This window comes from Lemur catta, chromosome X, assembly GCF_020740605.2.
Source record: "Lemur catta isolate mLemCat1 chromosome X, mLemCat1.pri, whole genome shotgun sequence".
Classification (NCBI taxonomy): domain Eukaryota; kingdom Metazoa; phylum Chordata; class Mammalia; order Primates; family Lemuridae; genus Lemur; species Lemur catta.
The window spans coordinates 52483782-52504105 of NC_059155.1; the positions used below are offsets into that span (position 1 = coordinate 52483782).

Here is a 20324-nt window from a genome sequence, read left to right on the forward strand (position 1 = left end):
GGACTAGCATGTCATCTACAAACACAGTTTTGTTTCTTCCATCCAAATCTGTTTACCTTTCATTTCCTTTTATTGTCTTATTCCATTAGTTAGGGCTTCCAGTATGATGTTGAACAGGAGTGGTGAGAGTGAACATTCTACCTTATCCCTGATGTTATTGGGAGGGCATCTAGATTCTCACCATTAAGCATGATGCTGGTTATAGGTTTTTGCAGATGTTCTTTTTCAAGTTGAAGAAGTTCCCCTCTTCCCATTTTTCTGAGAGTTTTCATTATGAATGTGAGTTGAATTTTGTTAAATGCTTTTTCTACATCTATTTTTATGATCATATGATTTTTATTTTTTAGCCTGTTGATATGATGGACTATATTAATTGATTTTTGAATGTTGAACCAGCTTGCATACTTAGAATAAATTCTTCTAGGTCATGGTGTATAATTCTTTTTGTTGGATTCAATTTGCTAATACTATGTTGAGGGTTTTTGCATCTATGTTCATGAGAGATATTGGTCTGTTGTTTTACTGTTTTGTAATTTTTTTGGGTTTTGGTACTATGATAATGCTGGCTTTATAGAGTGAGTTAGGAAGTATTCCCTCTGCCTCTATATTTTTTGTAAGAAATTTTACAGAATTGGTATAATTTCTTCCTTGAATGTTTGGATAAATTTACCAGGGAATTGCTCAGTGCAGTGTTACATGTCTATAGTTCCAGCTATTTGAGAGGCTGAGGCAGGAGGATCACTTGATCCCAGGAGTTTGAGCCCAACCTGGGCCTCAAGGTGAGACTCCATTGCTTAAAAAAATTACCAGTGAACCCATCTGGGCTTGGTGCTTTCTTTTTTGAAGGTTATTGATTATCGATTCAATTTCTTTAATACATATAGGCCCGCTGAATTCATCTTTGTATTTTGTGTGAGTTTTGGTATATTGTATATTTAAAGTAATTTGTCTATTTTAGTTAAGTTTTTAAGTTTGTGGGCATAGAGTTCTTCAGTTTCCCTTTATTATACTTTTAATGTCCACAGAAATTTTAGTGATAGCCCCTCTATCACTTCTGATATTGGTAATTTGTCTCTTCTCTCTTTTTTCTTAGCCTCGTTAGAGACATGGATTTTTTTGATCTTCTCTAGTAACTAGCTTTTGGTTTTGTTGATTTTCTCTATTAATTTCCTATTTCAGTTTTTCTGATTTGGGCTATAATTTTTATTTTTTTCTTCCACTTACTTAGCACTTTTTTTTCTTTTATTTATTTATTTCAGATATTAGGGGGGGAAAACATTTTGGTTACATGTTATGACTTTGCCACACGCAAACCATGATTTGAAGTGTGCCGTTTGCCCTCTATAATGCTCACTGCATCCATTAGTTGTGAGTTTACCCACCCCGAACCCCCTAATCCCTGAAGAATATTACTACCATGTGAGCACCATAATGTTGATCAGTTAGTGCCAATTTGATGGCGAGTACATGTGGAGCCTATTCTTCCATTCTTGTGATACCTCACTTGGGAGGATGGGCTTAAGCTCTATCCAGAAAAATATAGGAGGTGACAGATCATTGCCATTTCTTATAATTGAGTAATATTCCATTGTGTACATATACCACATTTTATTGATCCACTCATGAATTGACGGGCACTTGGGTTGTTTCCACATCCTTGCAATAGTGAATTGTGCTGCCATAAACATTCAGGTGCAGATGTCTTTATTATAGAATGTCTTTTGTTCTTTTGGGTAGATGCTTAATAGTACTGTTGCCGGATCAAATGGTATTTCTATTTTTAGCTCTTTTAGGTATCTCCAAATTCTTTTCCACAGAGTTTGTACTAATTTGCAGTCCCACCAGCAGTGTATGAGTGTTCGTATCTCTCCACATCCATGATAAAATTTGTTGTGTTGGGGTTTTTTGAAAAAGGCCAATCTCACTGGGCTTAGGTGATATCTCATTGTGGTTTTGATTTGCATTTCTCTAATGATTAGAGATGTTGAGGTTTTTTTTTATGTTTGCTGGCCATTATTCTGTCTTCTTTTGAAAAGTTTCTGTTCATGTCCTTTGCCCGTTTGTTGATGGGGTTGTTTGATTTTTTTCTTATTGATTTTTTTAAGTTCTAGATAGATTCTTATTATCAGTCCTTTATGTAGAGATATGTAGAGAGAAAATATTTTCTCCCATTCTGTAGGCTGTCTATTCACTCTAATGATAGTTTCCTTGGCTGTGCAAAAGTTTTTTAATTTGATCAGGTCTCATTTATTTATTTTTGTTGCTGCTATGATTGCTTTGGGGGTTTTCAATATTTATGTACCCAACCCAGGAGTGCCCAGTTACATAAAGCAAACCCTGTCTCATCTAAATAGCATGATAAACAATAATGCCATAGTAGCTGGGGACTTCAACACCCCACTGAATGATCTGGACAGATCCTCCAAACAGAAAATAGGGAAAGAAATAATGGACTTAAACAGAACTCTAGAATAAAAGGATCTGACAGACCTCCACAGAATATGCCACCCAAATAAAGCTGAATATACATTCTTCTCATTGGCTCATGGAACTTTCTCTAAAATTGATCACACACTAGGCCACAAATCAGACCTCAAAAAATTCAAAAAAATAGAAATTATACTGTGTATTTTTTCTGATCATAGTGGTATAAAAATATAGTGCAATTCCAACAGAAATACTCACCACCTCACAAAGTCATGGAAATTAAACAATCTGTTGTTGAATAACTATAGGGTCAAGGAGGAAATACAGAGGGAAATCAAAAGTTTCTTCAAACTAAATGATAATGGAGACACAAGTTATCAAAACCTGTAGGATACAGCAAAAGCATACCTGAGAGGAAAACTAATAGCAATAAATGCTCACATCCAAAAAACAGAAAGATCAGAAATCGACAATCTAACATCCAGTCTCAAGGAATTGGAAAAGGAAGAGCAAATATATTCCAAACCTAGTAGAAGAAAAGAAATATCTAAGATCAAAGCAGAACTAAATGAAATTGAGAATTAAAGAACTATATGGAAGATCAACAAAAGCAAAAGCTGGTTTTTTGAAAAGATAAACAAAATTGACAGCCCTCTTGCTAGATTGACAAGAATTCGAAGGGAAAGGACTCTAACAAACTCAATAAGAAGTGAAAAAGGAGATATCATAACAGACACCACAGAAATACAAAACATTATTTTTGATTACTATAAAAAACCTATATGCTCAAAAACTACATAATGAGGAGGAAATGGACAAATTCCTGGAAACATACAACCTCCATAAGTTCATTCAGGAGGAAATAGAATTCTTGAATAGACCAATCTCAAGCACAGAAATTGGAGCAGCAATTAAAAACCTTCCAAAAAGTAAAAGTCCTGGGCCAGATGGCTACACTTCAGAGTTTTACCAAATATACAAAGATGAACTCATACCTATACTACAGAAATTATTCCACAACTTTGAGAAAGATGGTACTCTCTGTAACTCATTCTACAAAGCCAGTATCACCTTGATACCAAAGCCAGGAAAGGACACAACAAAAAAAGAAAACTACAGACCAATATCCCTCATGAATATAGATGCAAAAATCCTCAACAAAATTTTAGCAAATCAAATTCAGCAGCATATAAAAAAAAAAAATTCACCATGACCAAGTGGGCTTTATACCAGAGATGCAAGGCCGGTTCAACATACCCAAATCTATAACTGCAGTTCACCTCATAAATAAAAGCAAGAACAAAGACCATATGATTCTGTCAATAGATGCAGAAAAAGCATTTGACAAAGTCCAGCACTTCTTTTTCTAAGCTCTTCATTTTGCTAAGGTGAGAAGCTTAGGTAATTGATTTTACATCTTTCTTCTTTTTTGGGGGGGGGGTCTTTTTGCCTTTATTAATACATCTGAAGTTCACAGTAGCTCTCAGGATGGTGTTTTTGCTTAATGTTTCCTCTCACTCCTTGGAAGGGCTTTCTCTGCTGGAGAGGTCAGCTTATTGCACTGGGGTCATGGAGCCTACTCTGTTCCTGGCTCGGTAGTTGTGTGACCTTGGTGAGTCCAGCTGTTGGAACCTGTTTCCTCATCTCTGAAATGAGGATTATAAGCGTACCTACCTATATGGTTGTCATAGAAAGTAAATGAGATAATGGATGGAAAATGCCTGACACATGGCAAGAGCTCAGTATACATGATCTCTCTTTCTCCTTCCTTATTTCTCAGCCCCAGGTCCTGGCTTATGGCAGGGAGCATCTCCAGGCCTGTGTGTGAAGGGGAAGCCAACAGGTGGAGTAACAGGACAGTAACCAGATGGCCCAGATTTCCGGGGACAAGTCTAATTTTTTTAAGTTTTTTTTTTATTTCAGCATATTATGGCACTACAAATGTTTAGGTTATATATATTGCCCTTGCCCCACCCGAGTCAGAACTTCAAGCATGTCCATCCCCCCAGATGGTGCGCACTGCATCCATTAGTTGTGTATATATCCATTCCCTCCTCCCTCCCCCCATCTGCCTGACACCCTTTGATATAAATTTCCATCTAAGCATTGCTTTAGCTCCATCTCACAAGTTTTGATTAGTTGTATTTTCATTTTCATTTAGTTTGAAAAGTTTTTAATTTTTCTTGAGACTTCTTCTTTGGCCCATGTTTCATTTAGAAGTTTGTTAATATCCTTGTATTTTGAGATTTTCTAGCTATCATTTTGTTACTGATTTCCAGTTTAACTGAGTTGTAGTCTAAGATCATACTTTGTATGATTTCTATTATTTTAAATTTTTAATGTGTATTTTATGGCCCAGAATGTGATCTTACTTGGTGAATGTTCCCTGTGAACTTGAGGAGAATGTGTGTGCTGCTGTTGTTGGATGAATAAATGTCAATTAGATCTAGTTGATTGATGATGCTCTTTAGTTCAACTATGTCCTTACAGATTTTCTGTATACTGAATCTGTCAATTACTGATAGAGGGGTGTTGAAGGCTACAACTGTAATAGAGGATTTATCTATTTCTCCTTGTAATTCTATCAAGTTTTTACCTTACGTATTTGATGTTCTGTTGCTAAGCACATAAACATTAATGATTGTTATGTCTTTCTGGAGAATCAACCCCTTTATCATTATGTAATGCTCCTCTTTTCCCTGATAAGTTTTGTTGCTCTGAAGTCCACTTTATCTGAAATTAATATAGCTACCTCAAATTCCTTCTATGAATGTTAGCATGATACATCTTTCTTTATCCCTTTACTTTTAATAACTTTGTATCTTTATATTTAAAGTGAGTTTCTTGTTGACAACATATTTTGTAATCCCCTCTGACAGTCTCTGTCTTTTAATTGGTGTATTTAGACAATTGACTTTTAAGTAATTATTAATATAGTTGGATTTATACTTACCACGTTTGTTACTATTTTCTGTTCATTGATCTTGTTCTTTGTGTTTTTGTCTTCCACTCTGGTTTTAATTGTGCATTTTGTATGATTTCATTTTCTTTCCTCTTAGCATATCGATTTTACTTCTTTTTAAACTTTTAAAAAGTGGTTGCCTTTCAGTTATAATATACATTTACAAGTAATCCAAATCCTTTTTCAAATAACACTATACCACTTCTTATATAGTGGAAATATAACAGATTATTTCCAATTCCTCCCTTTAGTCCCTTATAACAGTGGCAACCTTTTTGGCACCAGGGACTGGTTTCATGGAAGACAATTTTCCACAGACCGAGGGTTGGGGAGGATCCTGGGGGGTGGGAGGTGTTGTGGAGCTCAGATGGTGATATGTAGTCCATTTCCTAACAGGCCATGGCCTAGTACTGGTCCATGGTCTGGGGGTTAGGGACTGTAGCCTTGTAACATTGATATCATTCATTTTACTTATCCATAAGCTCTAATTGCTGAATACATTGCTGCTATTATTATTTTGAACAAACTGTCACCTGTTAGATCAATTATGAGTCATTAAGGGTTGGGATGGGGGTCAGAAACTGACATTATTTAATCTCTGTGTGCCAGTCTAGGCTCAACACTCCATGGCATGTTATTGTCTTATAGTGACCCTGAGAGATAGATATTATTCTCATTTTACAATGGAGGAGGCACAGAGAGATAAAGTCAAAATATATCTAGAATGCACCCACTTCTTACCACCTCTGTCACCAATCTGCCTGATCTAAACCACTGTCATCTCTCAAACATACCAAACTTACTTCCACCTCCAGGCCTTTGCCCTTGTGGTTTCTTCAGCCTAAAGCACTCTTCCCCTTAGCCTAATGGCTCACTCTTATTTCATTCAGGTCTCTGCTCCAATGTCACATGACACAGATGTTTTCCCTGATATCTCAAATAAAAACCCCTGTCATTCTGTCACTCTGTCTTACTCCACTTCATTTTCAGGCACTTTCCACAACTGAACATATGGCTTATTTGTTTTTTCCTGTCTTTTCCCCCTCGAATGTGAGCTCTTGAAGGTTTCATGAGGGTAAGGTCCTTGTCTGACTTGTTTGACCCTGTATCTTAGCCCCTGAGCAGGCCTGGTACCTAGTGGGTGCTCACTAAAGATATGTTGAACCAAAAAGTCGAAGTCACTTTCCCAAGGTCACATAGCTAGTGACTGATAAAGTCAGCATTCTAATCCAAGTCTGTGGAACTCAAATTTGGTATTCTCTCTACTACTCCACAGAAACCCTGTTCATTTCTTCAATGACTCAAGAGCAGATTTCAGACTAGATTTGAAAGGGATGTGACCTTGGGTAAAGGAGAAAACAGGGAGCAGGACCCAATAGAGAAGAGGCAAAGTAATGTCTTATGGAACCTATGTAGCAGAGAAGGGTTTATCCTTCTCCCCAGCAAGGAAAGGAGGCAGTGGGCAGAAGAGGTGGAAGAGGCAGGCAAGTGTAGTGGAGGGAAAGTTAAGGTTCCCTGCACCCAAATTTCCTTCCCTGATGCACGAAATTCTCCCAGTGATTCATTTCTTTTCAGGGAGTTACTAATGGATTTTTGCAGAAAAGAAGACTGGCTGTAAGCTTCCTGGCCTGAGAAGGAGTTCTCTGAATCTTGAAGCAATTCTTCATGAAGATCTGAGGAATAATTTGGGAGAGCACCTCAGAGACATGGGGGACTTGGGAGGGCTACAGAGCACATTGATACAAGAAAGGGATAAGAACCTTCCCCCTTTTCTGAGAGGTACTGTAGCCCCTGTCTTTTCAAAGTTTGGTTCCCAGATCAGCAGCATCAGTATTGTCTGGTAACTTGTTAGAAATGTAGAATCTCAGACCCTACTCCAAACCTACTGAATCAGAGTCTGCATTTTTAAAAGATCCTCCCATTATTCATGTACACATTCAAGTGTGAGAAGTAAATTGTTTATAGTTATAGTTATTTTATTTCCATTACTATATAGTATTCCATTGTCTGAATATACCACAACTTATATATTTAGATGCTGTAAACTTCTAGAGTAGCAAAGGTGCCTGTGAGCAGATAGTATGTGTAGGGGTTCCAATTTGCTTTATCCTAGCCTCACCACATTCTTGGAATTCTCTCACTGTACCCCAGTGTCATACTTACTGTCTCCCCTTGAACATAGCCTAAGCCTAGCCTTTTATAGACTCTTGGGTTCTCTGTTGACATTCAGCAATGAGAAAGTTATTAACAAACATATGAAAAAATACTCGACATCTCTAATCATCAGGGAAATGCAAATCAAAACCACAATGAGATATCACTTAATTCCAGTGAGAATGGCCTTTATCAGAAAGTCCCAAAACAATACATGTTGGCGTGGATGCGGAGAGACAGGAACACTCATACACTGCTGGTGGGACTGCAAACTAGTGTAACCCCTGTGGAAAGCAATATGGAGACACCTTAAACAGATCCAAGTAGACTTATCATTTGATCCAGCAATCCCATTATTGGGCATCTGCCCAAAAGAACAAAAGTCATTCTATAAAAAAGACACCTGCACCCAAATGTTTATAGCAGCACAATTCACAATTGCAAAGATGTGGAAACAACCCAAATGCCCATCAATACATGAGCGGATTAGTAAAATGTGGTATATGCATACCATGGAGTATTACTCAGCTATAAGAAATAATGGTGATATAGAATCTCTTTTGTTCTCCTGGAGAGAGTTGGAACCCATTCTATTAAGTGAAGTCTCCCAAGAATGGAAAAATAAGCACCACATGTACTCACCAGGAAATTGGTTTCCCTGATCATTAACTAAGTGCACATTTGGGAATAACACCAATTGGGTGTCAGACAGAGGTGGGGGGTTGAGGGAATTTTTGTCTATCAAATCACTGTCTGGGTAATGGACATGCTTGAAGCTCTGACTTGGGGGGATGGGGGGGCATGGGCAATATACATAACCTGAACTTTTGTACCCCCATAATAAGCTGAAATTTAAAAAAAAATTAAAAAATGGTAACCAATGAAGAAATTACAGAACATGCACAATACAGTCAGATTTTCAAAATGTACCTTTTTTCATATAGCAATGGTAATTTTTTTCTCACCTGAAGAATCACCAACACAATAGCCCCTTGGGAGAATATGAAGTATGGGTTTATGATCATAAAAATGTAGTGAGTTCAGCAAAAGAAAGGTTTTCCTGAGTCTCAGTTGCCTTCTCTCAAGGTAACTAATCCTCCTCTTGCCCCAGATGTACTAGCATTGCTCTTTAGTCACTTTGCTTGGGTTTTCTCCTTCCCAGGTTCCTCCCAACAACTTGGGGCAGGCAACATCTTTCTGGCTACATGGCAGTGGCCTACCATGAGCAAGAATAGAAACTAAGGACCTCTACTTCACTTTTCAGACTTCCTAAATGACTCAAGATATAATTTCCAGGAGTTGGAACAAGGTCCTTGTGTTCCAATTCTAGTTAAGAATAGACTTAAAGGTGGAGAAATGGACCTCTGTTGAATGCCATTTAGGACCAAGCAGTTGGGAGGTTTAAACAACAGAAGCTTTGGACAGTGCCTGGCACAGGGGCTGATCACTTCCTGTTTCTCTCTCTGTGAGAGGCTCAAGTTCATAGGATTCCCTCACATTTGGAGCTTTCTGGGATGATTCACAGAGGGGAGAGTCCACCCTTTCTTCCTCCCAATCTCCCCATGGTGATGTGGTCTGATGGTGTCTGATTTATGGGTTGACAAGATAACAAGACCTTAAGTACAATGCACATAACAGAAGGATGACAGGTACACTTATGTGCTAGCTGGAGGCTTGCTCATGCACCAAGATGAGCCATTTCCCATGCTTTGGGGGTTAAAGCATTGTGAGGCAGCTGCAGCACTGAATGCTTTAGTCAGGAGAGTGACAAAAGAAAAGAATTGTAAGAAGGATTGAAAGATGAAACTAAGCCTATTAAGGAAAGGAAGAAGATGGAGAAGTGGGCTGAAAAACAGAGCTAGAGAATCCTAAGAGGCAAGGAAGGAACATTTAGGTTGACACTTATGCTTTTGTGCTGCAGTTTTAAAATTTGATTTCAAGAAAGGAAGATCTCTGATTGAAGTAGGAATGCGTTCTGACTGATAATGAAGAGAGGTAATAGCAGCTCTCAGATCTGGTTATATGTTTGAAATAATGGCTTCTCAAAATAGATCTGGATATTTGGATAATGTCCCCTAGAACTTTTTCTCTTTAAGTAAATAAATTTAAACTGCTGCAAGGTCATCTGGTGCATCAGGGCTGTCTGGGCACAGGCCAGGGAGGTGCATCGGGCTGCCCAAGGTGTTGATTAATGAGGCTGGGAGAGGGAGCCTCAGTTCCTAATTAACAACAAATGTTCACAGAATGAAAGACAACACTGATGAAATGCTGTCTCATTCTTAGGCACTAGTTCTCAAATTCTAGTGTGTATCAGAATCATTCAAAGTGCTTTTTAAACACATAGAGGTTTTGGTTCCAGCTCCTGGAGATTCTGTTTCTGATGATTTTGTTTCTGCTGATTCTGACTTGAGTGGTCCAAACTATACTTTGAGAAACATTGTTTTTGAGGAAATATACTGGCTACATGAAAGAGAGATCTTTAATGAGCAATGTTTTTTTCCCTTCTCTGGGCTTCATTTTTCCCATCAGTAATTACCAATTTGGATTGGCCACATCAGATGTTTCTCATGGTCTTTTCCAATTCCTTGAACCTATAGATATATATGTGCAAATTTGTCAGTGTGTGTCCTATAAAGTAGAAGGTAGGGGCAAGAAAACTAAGAAAAATGTCTTGGCACCACATGTGAAAGAGGCTCCAAACAAACCAGGAGTGAGGTTGGGTGAGCAGGCTGGAGAGGGATTGAAGGATCTGGGACTATATAGCTTCAAAAGTGAAAACTCAGGGAGATGTGGTATTTGCCTTCGGAAGAGCTGATATGGGGAAGGAGGAGCAGACAGGGTCTGTGTGGCACCACCCATGCATAGAAGGGAAAGTGGGAAGAAACTAATATTTATTGAATACTTTATATACTTATCAGAGAGCTACAGGATGACAGGTTTAAGTTCCACAAAAGGACATTTCTAATGATGAAATAGGCTGTCATAGTGGTAATGAACTACCCATCACTGGAGAGGTGCAAACCAACGAGATCTTTTCTAAACAGGAATGCCACAGGGAAGATTTAAACATTAGGTAGAGATGCTGGCAATGATGATTGAAGAGTGGGGTAAGGAGAGGGCTGGACCAGATGGCCTTTAAGGTTCTTTGGCAGAACATTAAGAGCCAATGAAGTTAGTCTTTGGCATTCCTGCTTCACTTTTCTGTGGCCTCTCAGCCCCAGATCCCTTGTGCTGTCTGCCTAGACTGTCAGAGGAATATGCTGAGGCTTCAGAGACCTGAGCAATTCTCTTGCCCCTCCAGAGGTATTGACATTTTGAAAGTAGACCAACACAAAAGGTAATGCTTAACCTAATGGTAGCATTTCAGGCATCAGCCTTTTGCTAGCAGATGGCCTGAAGCCTCAAGGCACAAGCTGTTGTCAACACTATTCCTACATGTAAGGTTGTACCTGTATAGAGCCTGGGAGCCTGTGAACTTATCTACTCACTGATATTATCCTACCCTAGGTTTTGAACCCCTCTGACTTCAGAAAAATCTGGAAAATTCTAAATAGTTACCAGCATTCGGTCTGAGGATTCCCAGCTCTAGCTAGGTTTTCTGGCATGTAAAACGATGTGCAATTTTAGAATATCATTGTTTTCTTGGGGGAGGAAAGAACATAAATAACAATAAAATAGCATAGATGTTAAAGCTATGAAATTGGATTGAATTTTAAGCAAAGGGCTGAAACACTGAGGCACCTCCATCTGAGGAATGTCTAATCTTTTTATTCTATGTGAATCACTGAAAAAGGGAGGTGTGAGAGAAGGCAACCTCATGGAGTACTAGAAGGCATGGTATTCCAGGAGTGGCCCTGCTACTAAGGACCTCAAGTAAATTGTCTTCTTTCTCTGGTCCTCAGTGCCACCGTCTGTAACATGAGGGGGTTGGCTCATGAGACATAGCAGGAAGAGTTGAGCCAACACCTGATACCCTTTGGTCAGGTAAGATGGTAACACCCCCATTAATCTTACTTCCAATTCTTGAATGCTCACATGGTAAGGCTAGAAGGGCCCTGAGAGACCATTAGAGAAGCAGCAAAGGGTGATGATTAAGAGCACAGCTCAAGCTTCAGAAGTCCTGGATAGCAATCTTGATTCTTTTACCTAGGAGCTATGTGACTTTGGGTAAGTTACTTAACTTCTCAGTGTTTCAATTTATAAAATGAGTGCTTAAGAGCACCTGCCTCACAGGACTGTTGGGAAGATGGAGTAAGGAAAAGGTTGGTAGTACTTAGCACAGTTTGTACCACAGAATAAGGGTTGAATAAATGTACCTGTTATTATTATTACTATCCACTGCTTCTGGTGCCCTGGGCTTTTATCTGCATCACACCCCATGTACAGGAGCTGTACTGCTTATGTAGGGACAAGTTTGCAAATCATGATTGTCGCAGCAAGAAAAGGCTGCTTCCCCCTGCACCATCCCTGGAGGTTGAGGCACGTGGAGTGGTATCTTCTACTCTTGTGGGCTTTGGGTTAGGGCTTACACTTTCTGCTGGGCTGGGCACATCTGCAGGTTTGGTTCTTCCGCTACTTGTGCCTTTGGCAGAGCAGTACTCCTGATGGTTTGGAGAATGTGAGCCAGGGGGTAGTAGACTATTTTCCACTGGCTGGGAATATGGCCAGGGAACAGAGGAAATCCAGGCTAGGTTGGGGCCAGGATTTCTAGCTGGTGAGCAGGAACAGTAGGAGAGAGTCCTAGCTGGCATGACTGAGCTGGGAAGAAGGAGAAGAAAGATAGACAGACAGGGAGTGCCAGTGGCCTCAGGGCCATACCTGCCTTCTTTGGGCTACATTCTAGTATTAGCCAAGTGGCTTCTACAAATTTCTCCCATCAAGTCTCCTGCATATGTTTGAAAATGGTGTTTTTTGGTGTGTCAGTGAACTGTGGTTATGGAGAATATGCATGCATGCATTCATTATACACAGAGAGGCAGTGTAACAGAGAGGACTCTGAAGCCAGACTGCCTAGGTTTGAATCCTTGCTCCAAAACTTACCTTCTGTGTTAGTTTACTTCTCTGTGCCTCATTTTCCTCATCTTCAAAATGTGAATAATAGTACGTACCTTGTAGGCTTGGTATCAGCGTTAAGTAAATTAATAGATGAGAAGTGCTTAAAACAATGCCTGGCATATGGTGACTATTCTACAAGTGTTTATTATTGCCTTTAAATCAACAAGCAGTTAAATCAATAATTAGGTCATCAATGCTGACTCTGTATTATGCTGGGTACAGGACATAAAAATGATGTATAAGATGTAGCACCTACTCTCAAGGATGGCTGTGAATCTGCTAAACACCCTCAGACTTCAGGGGGCTAGTTAGTAGGGTCAAAAAAAAGTCATTTCCAGGTAGACGTGGGATTGGTAGGCTTTCAAAAGGGCAGGAGAAAATTCTGCCTCCATTTCCTGGTGATACATGTGTATAGGGGGGTTGATACCTGTGAACCAATAACAGGATCTGGGAAGAGGGGCAGAAGTTAGAGCTTGTATTCTTTGTTGGAGGGGATTCTGTCAATGATAGGCTGGTGGCAGAGTGGGGAGGGGCGAGGCTGTGCTGCCACCTGCCAACTCCCACAAAGATGTACCTTTGCTGACTGCTAGGCTGTGGCAAGAGGAAGTGTGGCCACTGGAACTGGTCTATAAGGCACTGACTGTAGGCTCATGTATCAAGTCTGGCACTTCTTGACTGACACATGGATTCCTGCCTAGGCCCAGAAGCATGCTGCCACATTGAGCAATTAAATGTCTGTGGCAACAATAGTGTAGGCTCAGGTTGCCAGCTCTGAAGGGTTGTCTGGTTATGCCATTTCTCCTTCCACCCATGCCAACATGATGAGAGAAATAAGGGAGGAAAGTGTTGGGGAACAGATGTGAAGGCCACATATGTTTAGTGATAACTCCAAAGGGCCTATATTTGGGGGTATTATCTAAATCCCCTCCATACCACCTTCTGAGCCCACCTAACAAATATTGACTTCTATTACTACCTTTGGGTGTTGACAGGTTGACCCTTGGTGACATTGGTTACACCCAGGGCATCAGAATCAAGAAGGGCCATAGAAACAATATTAACTGAATACTTGGTCACGTTGTTGATGAAGCTTATGTCTGGGAGTAGGAAGAAGTGGGCAGTATTAGAACAGCATCAGATACTTAATGTCATGGGCTACCTAGCTTGTGCCTAGTGCTTTGCTGGGTGTAGTTGGTTAAAAAGAAAAAAGTCTCACTCCTGGCCTCATGGACTCCCTCCACGAAGGTCTGGCTCAAGAGAAACAGCTCAGCTTCACAGGCAAGGTTTTGAGCTGCAATCAACAGAAATCAACTCTGATTTAGGCATTCAAGGATTACATCAGAGGATATTGGGGAATACACAGAATTCCTGGAAAGGTTGGAGAATCTGGCTTAGGAGTACCCAGCCAAGAAGAGTTTACTAAAATCATACCACAGTACTTGTCTCTGTAGGACATTATTATAGATGCCACCACCAGGCACTGGATGCTATGTTCTGCACCACCAAGGCTACTAGCCCTGGCACTTATAACTCACTAGCTGTCATTTTGACTCAGTAACTCACTCTTGGTACTATACTACCACTGCTACTCATGACTATTGCTTACTTGCCTCCAGAATTCCAGTCAAAGTCTAGGTGGGTGTGATTGACTGAGCCTAGGTCATCATGGCTGCAAGGGAGGATGGGAAAGAAAGTATTTGTTACTTTCAGTTTCTCTGGTATGAGATGGATTCTGCACATACCAAGCCTCATCAGGAAGAATATTCTTCAAACATAGGAAGGGAGTTAAGATTCTGGATGGCCAAAAAATGACACAAGGCCTTCATACCATCATCACAGAAGAAATGCAGTTAAAGGTCAAGGCAGTGGTTTTCAAACTGCAGGTAGCAATCATTCATTAGTGGCTCATGAAATCATTTTAGTGTGCTGTAAGTAGCATTTAAAAAAATAAAAGTGACTAAATAAAATAGAAAAACTTAGAGTGTTTCATGTGTGGTAAGGCCAAGTACTGGTTCCTGAAACTTTTATTTGGGTTTTCAATTAGACTGAACCATAATGAAATCATCAGCATCTGCTTTTGAACTATTAAAAAATAGCGATTTCATGATTCAACCTAATGGGTGGGCATATAAAATGTATTTCTTCTTATGATTTGTAATCAAAAAAGTTTGAAAGCCACTGGGGAAGGGGATGGAACTAGATTGCCTTTCTGGACCCTTCTAGCTCCCAGAATTTGTATGTAAGACAAACTGAAAATGCCTGGGCACTTGGTGATGTGTTCCCAATTGGCAGCTTGGAGGAAGGGAAAGGCCCTAGGGAGCAGGTGACTCAGGGAGGGTTTGCTGGAGGAAAGAGAACTTGTGCTGGTCTTTATGGATGGCAAGGTCTGGCTAATGGTGGTTGAGAGGCAGGGGCGAGGGTGTTTGGAGTATGTTCTAATAGAGGGCAACAGAAAACTTGAGCCAGGACTCCAAGGTGAACAGGAACCTAGAGTAGGGGTAGTGTTTTGTGGGTTGTGATGAAGAGGAGAAAAATCTGATCTCCTCAGTGTCATTCTCCTTGAGACCAGGAGCCGCAAGGAAACCCTTTGGCTTAGATATGTGTGGGAATGCAGTGTTGGTTAGGAGACTTTTGAAATACTAGAATCCCTGGGCTAGGAGAACTTTTCAGGTTATTTAGTCCATTCCTTTGCCTCTATGCAGGCCTACACTTAACCCGTCCTAGACAATTGAAAATCTCTCCTGCTTTTAAAGCTCTGTATGTATATATATATATATTATATATATATATAATACATATATATATATTATGCAGCCTCCTCTAGCTGCCTGTTTCACTGCTTAATAACTCATGGATGGGAATTTCTTCCTCTTGTCCTATCCTACTTTATATTATAATCCTTGTATCATGTCCTTGTCTTAGTGTCCACAGCAGGCAACACACTTCTTGAGGAATGGGGCTGCATGTTTATTTTCCTACATACAGAGCCCTGTACAAATGTGAATCAAATCTGTTGAATTTGCTCTGAGAACAAGACCAGGGTTACAAAGTTACAGGGAGGCCAATGATCATTCAACAGAATAAGGAACTTGTCAGAGGATTAGCGGTGACCAAAAAAGGAACCCCTCAGGTATTGAGGGATTGAATTAAATAAAAATTGAGGTATTGAGCAGGTATTGATCCATGAGGAATCTCAAGATTGCTTTTGGAAGTGTGGACACTTTAATAATCTTAGTTTTTTTCTAGTACGTGAACACAGAATATATTTCCATTTATTTGTGTCTATTTCAATTTCTTTTGTCAGTGTCTTATAGTTTTCAGTATACAGATTTTTCACCTCTTTGGTTCAGTTTATTTCTAAGTATTTCTTTGATGCTGTTGCAAATGGGATTTTTTTCCTTTTCAGATAGTGTGCTTTTCACTTGAATTTTCTGTGCCTCCGTTTCATCCTGTAAAATTATGGGTGAGGTAGAGTAGGGAATATCAAAGTTATTTTTGATTTTACTTATATTTAGAGTCTACAGCTAGCTCTTTAATGATCATGTTCTTCTGGGGGGTACACTTGGATTAAATCCCAAGTGAAAGGGCTATGGCCAGGTGGAGAATTGAGGACAGTGAGAATTCTGAGTTCACTTGTCTAATGTGGGAAGGCTTTCTATAGGAGGATTATCAGGTACAGGGGTCATCTTCTACCAACCCATCTCCCCCACCATGACCCATAATAGGTCCTGGCATCAAGAATGTGTCTATATGCCTTTGAGGAAGCTCATTCTGCTTTAGTAGTACCAGAAGTAGTTAAGAAGGCAGGCAGGCAGACAGGGAGGCAGAGTTATGTATGGATCATCCTTTGTGTGCAAAGCCCTGTTATAAAAAGAGAGTATAGTGGAATGGCCAAGGGGATGACCTCTGGAGCCACACTGTCTGTATTCATATCCCAACTCTATTAGTGAAGAACCTAGGCAAATCAATTAACCTTTCTGTTCCTTGGTTGCACCATCTCTAAAGTTGGGATGACAATAATATCCACCTCATAGGGTTGTTGTGAGAACTAAATGAATAAAGAAGAACTTAGTGCAGTGCCTGGCACTTATAAATGTTAGGATGTTATTATTATCATCCTGGGTGGGAAAGACGGCCTACTTTGGAGAAACAAAACTTTTGATTGAGGGTGGCAATGTGGTACAGAGGTAAGGACCCTGCCTGCCTGGGAGGAAGGAAGACTAGGGACTTCTATTCTTGGCCTGCCACTGGCTTGTTGTATGATCTTGGTCAAGTCTCTGCTCTCTTTTGGTTCTGTTTTTCCAAACTAGATCATTTTTCTGGTGTCTTCTAACTTGAACATTTTCTGAGTCAAACAGATTCTGTGAAGGCTATTCACATAAGTACAGAAAGGACACAGAGTGAAGGCATGATCCAGGTCAGGTGAAGTTAACTTTGAAGACCAGAGAAAGGAACAAACAGACCCTGATCTAGTGAGCTGGCCCTAGCAAAACCACCAAGAAGACAGAAGCTGTCTTTAGGGTTCTGGGCTCAGTGTGCCTACTTTCCTCTCTTTGCCTCTCTCCCTCTTAGGGCAGAGGGCCAAAGAATATTGGACAGAGAGAGACTCTATTGTTAGTGAGTTCCCACTTTTAGCCCCAGCTGTCCTGGGGAGCATTCTTGAGGGCCCCAATCCTCTCTCTGTTTGCTTCTTCCTGGACTCTGCCCCTCTCTCACTCCACTGTCTTCTGCCTTTTACCTTCTAAGCTTCTGATGCCCTTGTGCATACATGTATTAGAGCACTGATCAGGCTGTATTGTAATTATTTGTTTACATCCACCTGTCTTTCCCAGTAGCCTGTGCACCTGAGTGACTAGCTGTGTGTATCTGATTCATCTCAGTGATGTCCAACACCTAGCTGAAGGGTGAGTACTGAGCAGGTGATCTGGTAGGCAAGCTCTCTCATGCAGGGTTCCTGAGTGAATGGAGGAGCAAATGAGAGAGGGGAGCATGGACTAGATGATCCCTACCTACTGTTCCCTTGGCTTTGTGGCTTAGGCAAGACGGGTATCTTCTCTGGATCTCCAGTGCCTCCCTATAAAATGAGAGGATCAAAGTGATGGATTTCTGAGATACTTTTCAGCTTTTTTCTTTTTTAAAAACTGTATTTGTTCAATTGTCAGGATATGATAATAACAGCTTTAAGTTAAGCCCCTCTCAATTGTATTTTCATTTAAATAGGAATCAAAGCTTTCCTTGGTACACAGGTTAAGCTGTGACCTCTGAGTCATATCCTAAACTAGTGGGGTCCAAATTAATGAGTTTTTGCTGTGTAAAGGTTCCAAAGATTTGGTGTCCCATTAATAGTGAAGTGTTTTCTATGTATTTGATTATTACAAATCTATAAAGAACCCTGTTTGTGGCCTTGCCTAATATATCTGCTATCTCTCCCTCCCCCTTTCCCCCCTCCCCTCCCCTTCTCCCCTCCATGTCCCCCTCCTCATTTCCTCTTCTCTCTCTCCTTCAGCTGGAAATAACTGGCCAGCCCTCCCTCTGTGCTGTGGTGGCCCTGCTATGACCATGGAGACTCTCAGCAGCTGCCAGACTGCTTCCCTCTCAGAGCTGGTGTCCAATGGTTATGTGGCTCAGGTCTTCCCAGACTGCACTGAGGTAGGAGGCCAGACTAGGGAGATGGGGCTGAAGGGGCTGGAGGAGCTGGAGGAGTCTGAGCAGTGTTACCAGGGAGGCTTGAGTCCCACGAAAGAGAGTGGTTGGAACAAGAGAAAAAACAAAGTCAACAAGATCTGGAATTTTGTGAGCCGCAGAAAAGAGGCCTCTAGTCAGGGGAAGCGACCCCAGTCCATGATTTTACTGGGAGATGCCTCCAGGCCATCAGAAGTGAAACACAAAGTCACGTTCATGGATCGGATGAAGTTCAGGAGGCTGAAGCCTTCGAATGGGGCCTCCAAGAATACTCCTCCTAGGAATGGCAAAGCCCTGGAGCTGCAGGAGGCCTCAGGTATCTACCGGATGAGGAAGGCTGAAGAGGCCCCAAAGCCCTTCCGCCATTCCTTCGCGGGCCACAGCGATGACCTGGAGCCCTTCCTTACAGATATTCAGGGGCTAGTGCAACCCTCCCAGAGAGTGAACCAGAAGGTGCTGCCCTTTGATGCCTTTGGCATCCAAGTGGAGGAAGACTCCTGGGAGGAGGCAGCCCCTGGGAAGCTTGGTGGTGACAGACGAACCAGGAGGTACCTGAAAAGCATATTCCCCAGGGGCCATGGATCTCTGCACACATGGGCTGAAGACACCAGAATCCAGGAGCTCGAGGCTGCCTTGGAGGGCTCCACTTTGGAAGGAGACTTGGAGGGGAGTCCTGGACGCCGGTGCCGAGACAAGGCCATGCCTTTTGGTGTGGTGGTCAAATTCTTCAACAACGTGGCAGAAGTGGCCCGAAAGTGGCGAGCATTCTCCCGTGAAGAGCCACAGTTGTGCCACCACCACCATGAGGCCTACTTCAGTGGTTGCAATGATGGCTTCATCCTGAAGGGCGCTGCCACCCAGGCTTCCTTACCTCTCAACCTGCCCTGCCTGGCAACAGAGGCCACACTGTGGGGCAGAGCTGTGCAGAGGTGCCATCGGTCCCACCAGAAGGTCTTGCAGACTTCATGCACTTTTGAGATGAGCATTGAGGGTGAGGAGACACAGGGCCAGGCCCTAGCCAGTCCCTGCACTGCTACCACCTCGGCCCAAACCTCGGCCATCTTTGAGTTCCAGGATGACCTGGTGAAGCAGAACTGCCATGGCCGCCGCTGTTGCCATGCCTTCACCAGGGAGCACTCCTCCTCTGAGGAGCTCCAGGAAGACACTGAGACCATGGTCAGCTTCCTCAAGGAAGATAACAGTGTTCGGGAATCCCATGAGCTGGGTGCCTGTGCAAGGAGGTTCACCACCAAGGCTGTCATGGAGAAGCTGGAGGAGAAGCCCAGAGAGATGAAGAAACAGGAGGTCAGCATGGAGCCTGAGGAGTTCAGCCAGTCCAGACAGTTCCAGGAGCCCCAGTTGGGAATGGGTGTAGCAGACGCTGAGGGCAAAGCCAGCAAGGCCTGCACTGGAGTCTTCAGTGCTCAGGTAAGGCTGATTTTTCCAAATCACCATTTGAAATATTCAAGGACCCCAGAAGCCAGCTAAGCTTCCATGCCCTGCTCCCCCCAACCCCACCTCCAGCAAGAAATACCTGGGAAGGAATGGTCCCAGCAGTCAGGTGCAGGGGACTTGACTGATCCTAAAACCATGGGTGACTTTTGCCCCTTCCTGGGGCTGAATTCCTGCATTCACATCTCATTTCAACATTCCACCAAAACCTAAAGCTCCAGGAATGGTAGGGGAGTGACGAGGTCATTTAATCATGTTTAAGACATCCATGGTGTCCTGTTTTCCTTAGGTGATGAAACATATCCCTGGCTTTGGCCCCCCTTCCCTTACTCTTTCCTTCTAGCATGAGCTAGATCCAGAGACTTCGGTCAAGGAAAGCCTCTGGACTGAACATCAGGAGATCTGGATTTGTGTCCTAGATCTACACCCCATTTCCTGTATGATTTTGAGATAAATCCTTTCATCTTGTTGGACCTCAGTTTCCCTATGGAGGGTAAGGGATATACTTGGTGTCTCAGAGATCTATAGATATCTTCTAGTAACAACACTCTGTGTTACATGACCTGAAGAATGCAGGCCTAGGACAGCTCAC

The 20324-nt window shown here is 41.7% G+C and overlaps 1 protein-coding gene across 5 annotated transcripts in view; it reads left to right on the plus strand.

Moving 5' to 3' along the window:
* Positions 1-20324, plus strand: part of ARHGEF9 (Cdc42 guanine nucleotide exchange factor 9) — a 324866-nt gene that overhangs the window by 27569 nt on the left and 276973 nt on the right. For 2 of the 5 annotated variants that reach the window (XM_045537708.1, XM_045537709.1), the window contains exon 1: positions 18273-19708. The exons of 1 other annotated variant lie outside the window; for it this stretch is intronic. In XM_045537708.1, the coding sequence (XP_045393664.1) occupies positions 18440-19708 (1269 nt within the window). In that variant the 5' untranslated portion in view covers positions 18273-18439. Of the gene's footprint in view, positions 1-17458; positions 17503-18104; positions 18248-18272; positions 19709-20324 lie in introns of those variants that run through there. 2 more of the 5 variants (XM_045537712.1, XM_045537711.1) reach the window with 2 other exon arrangements.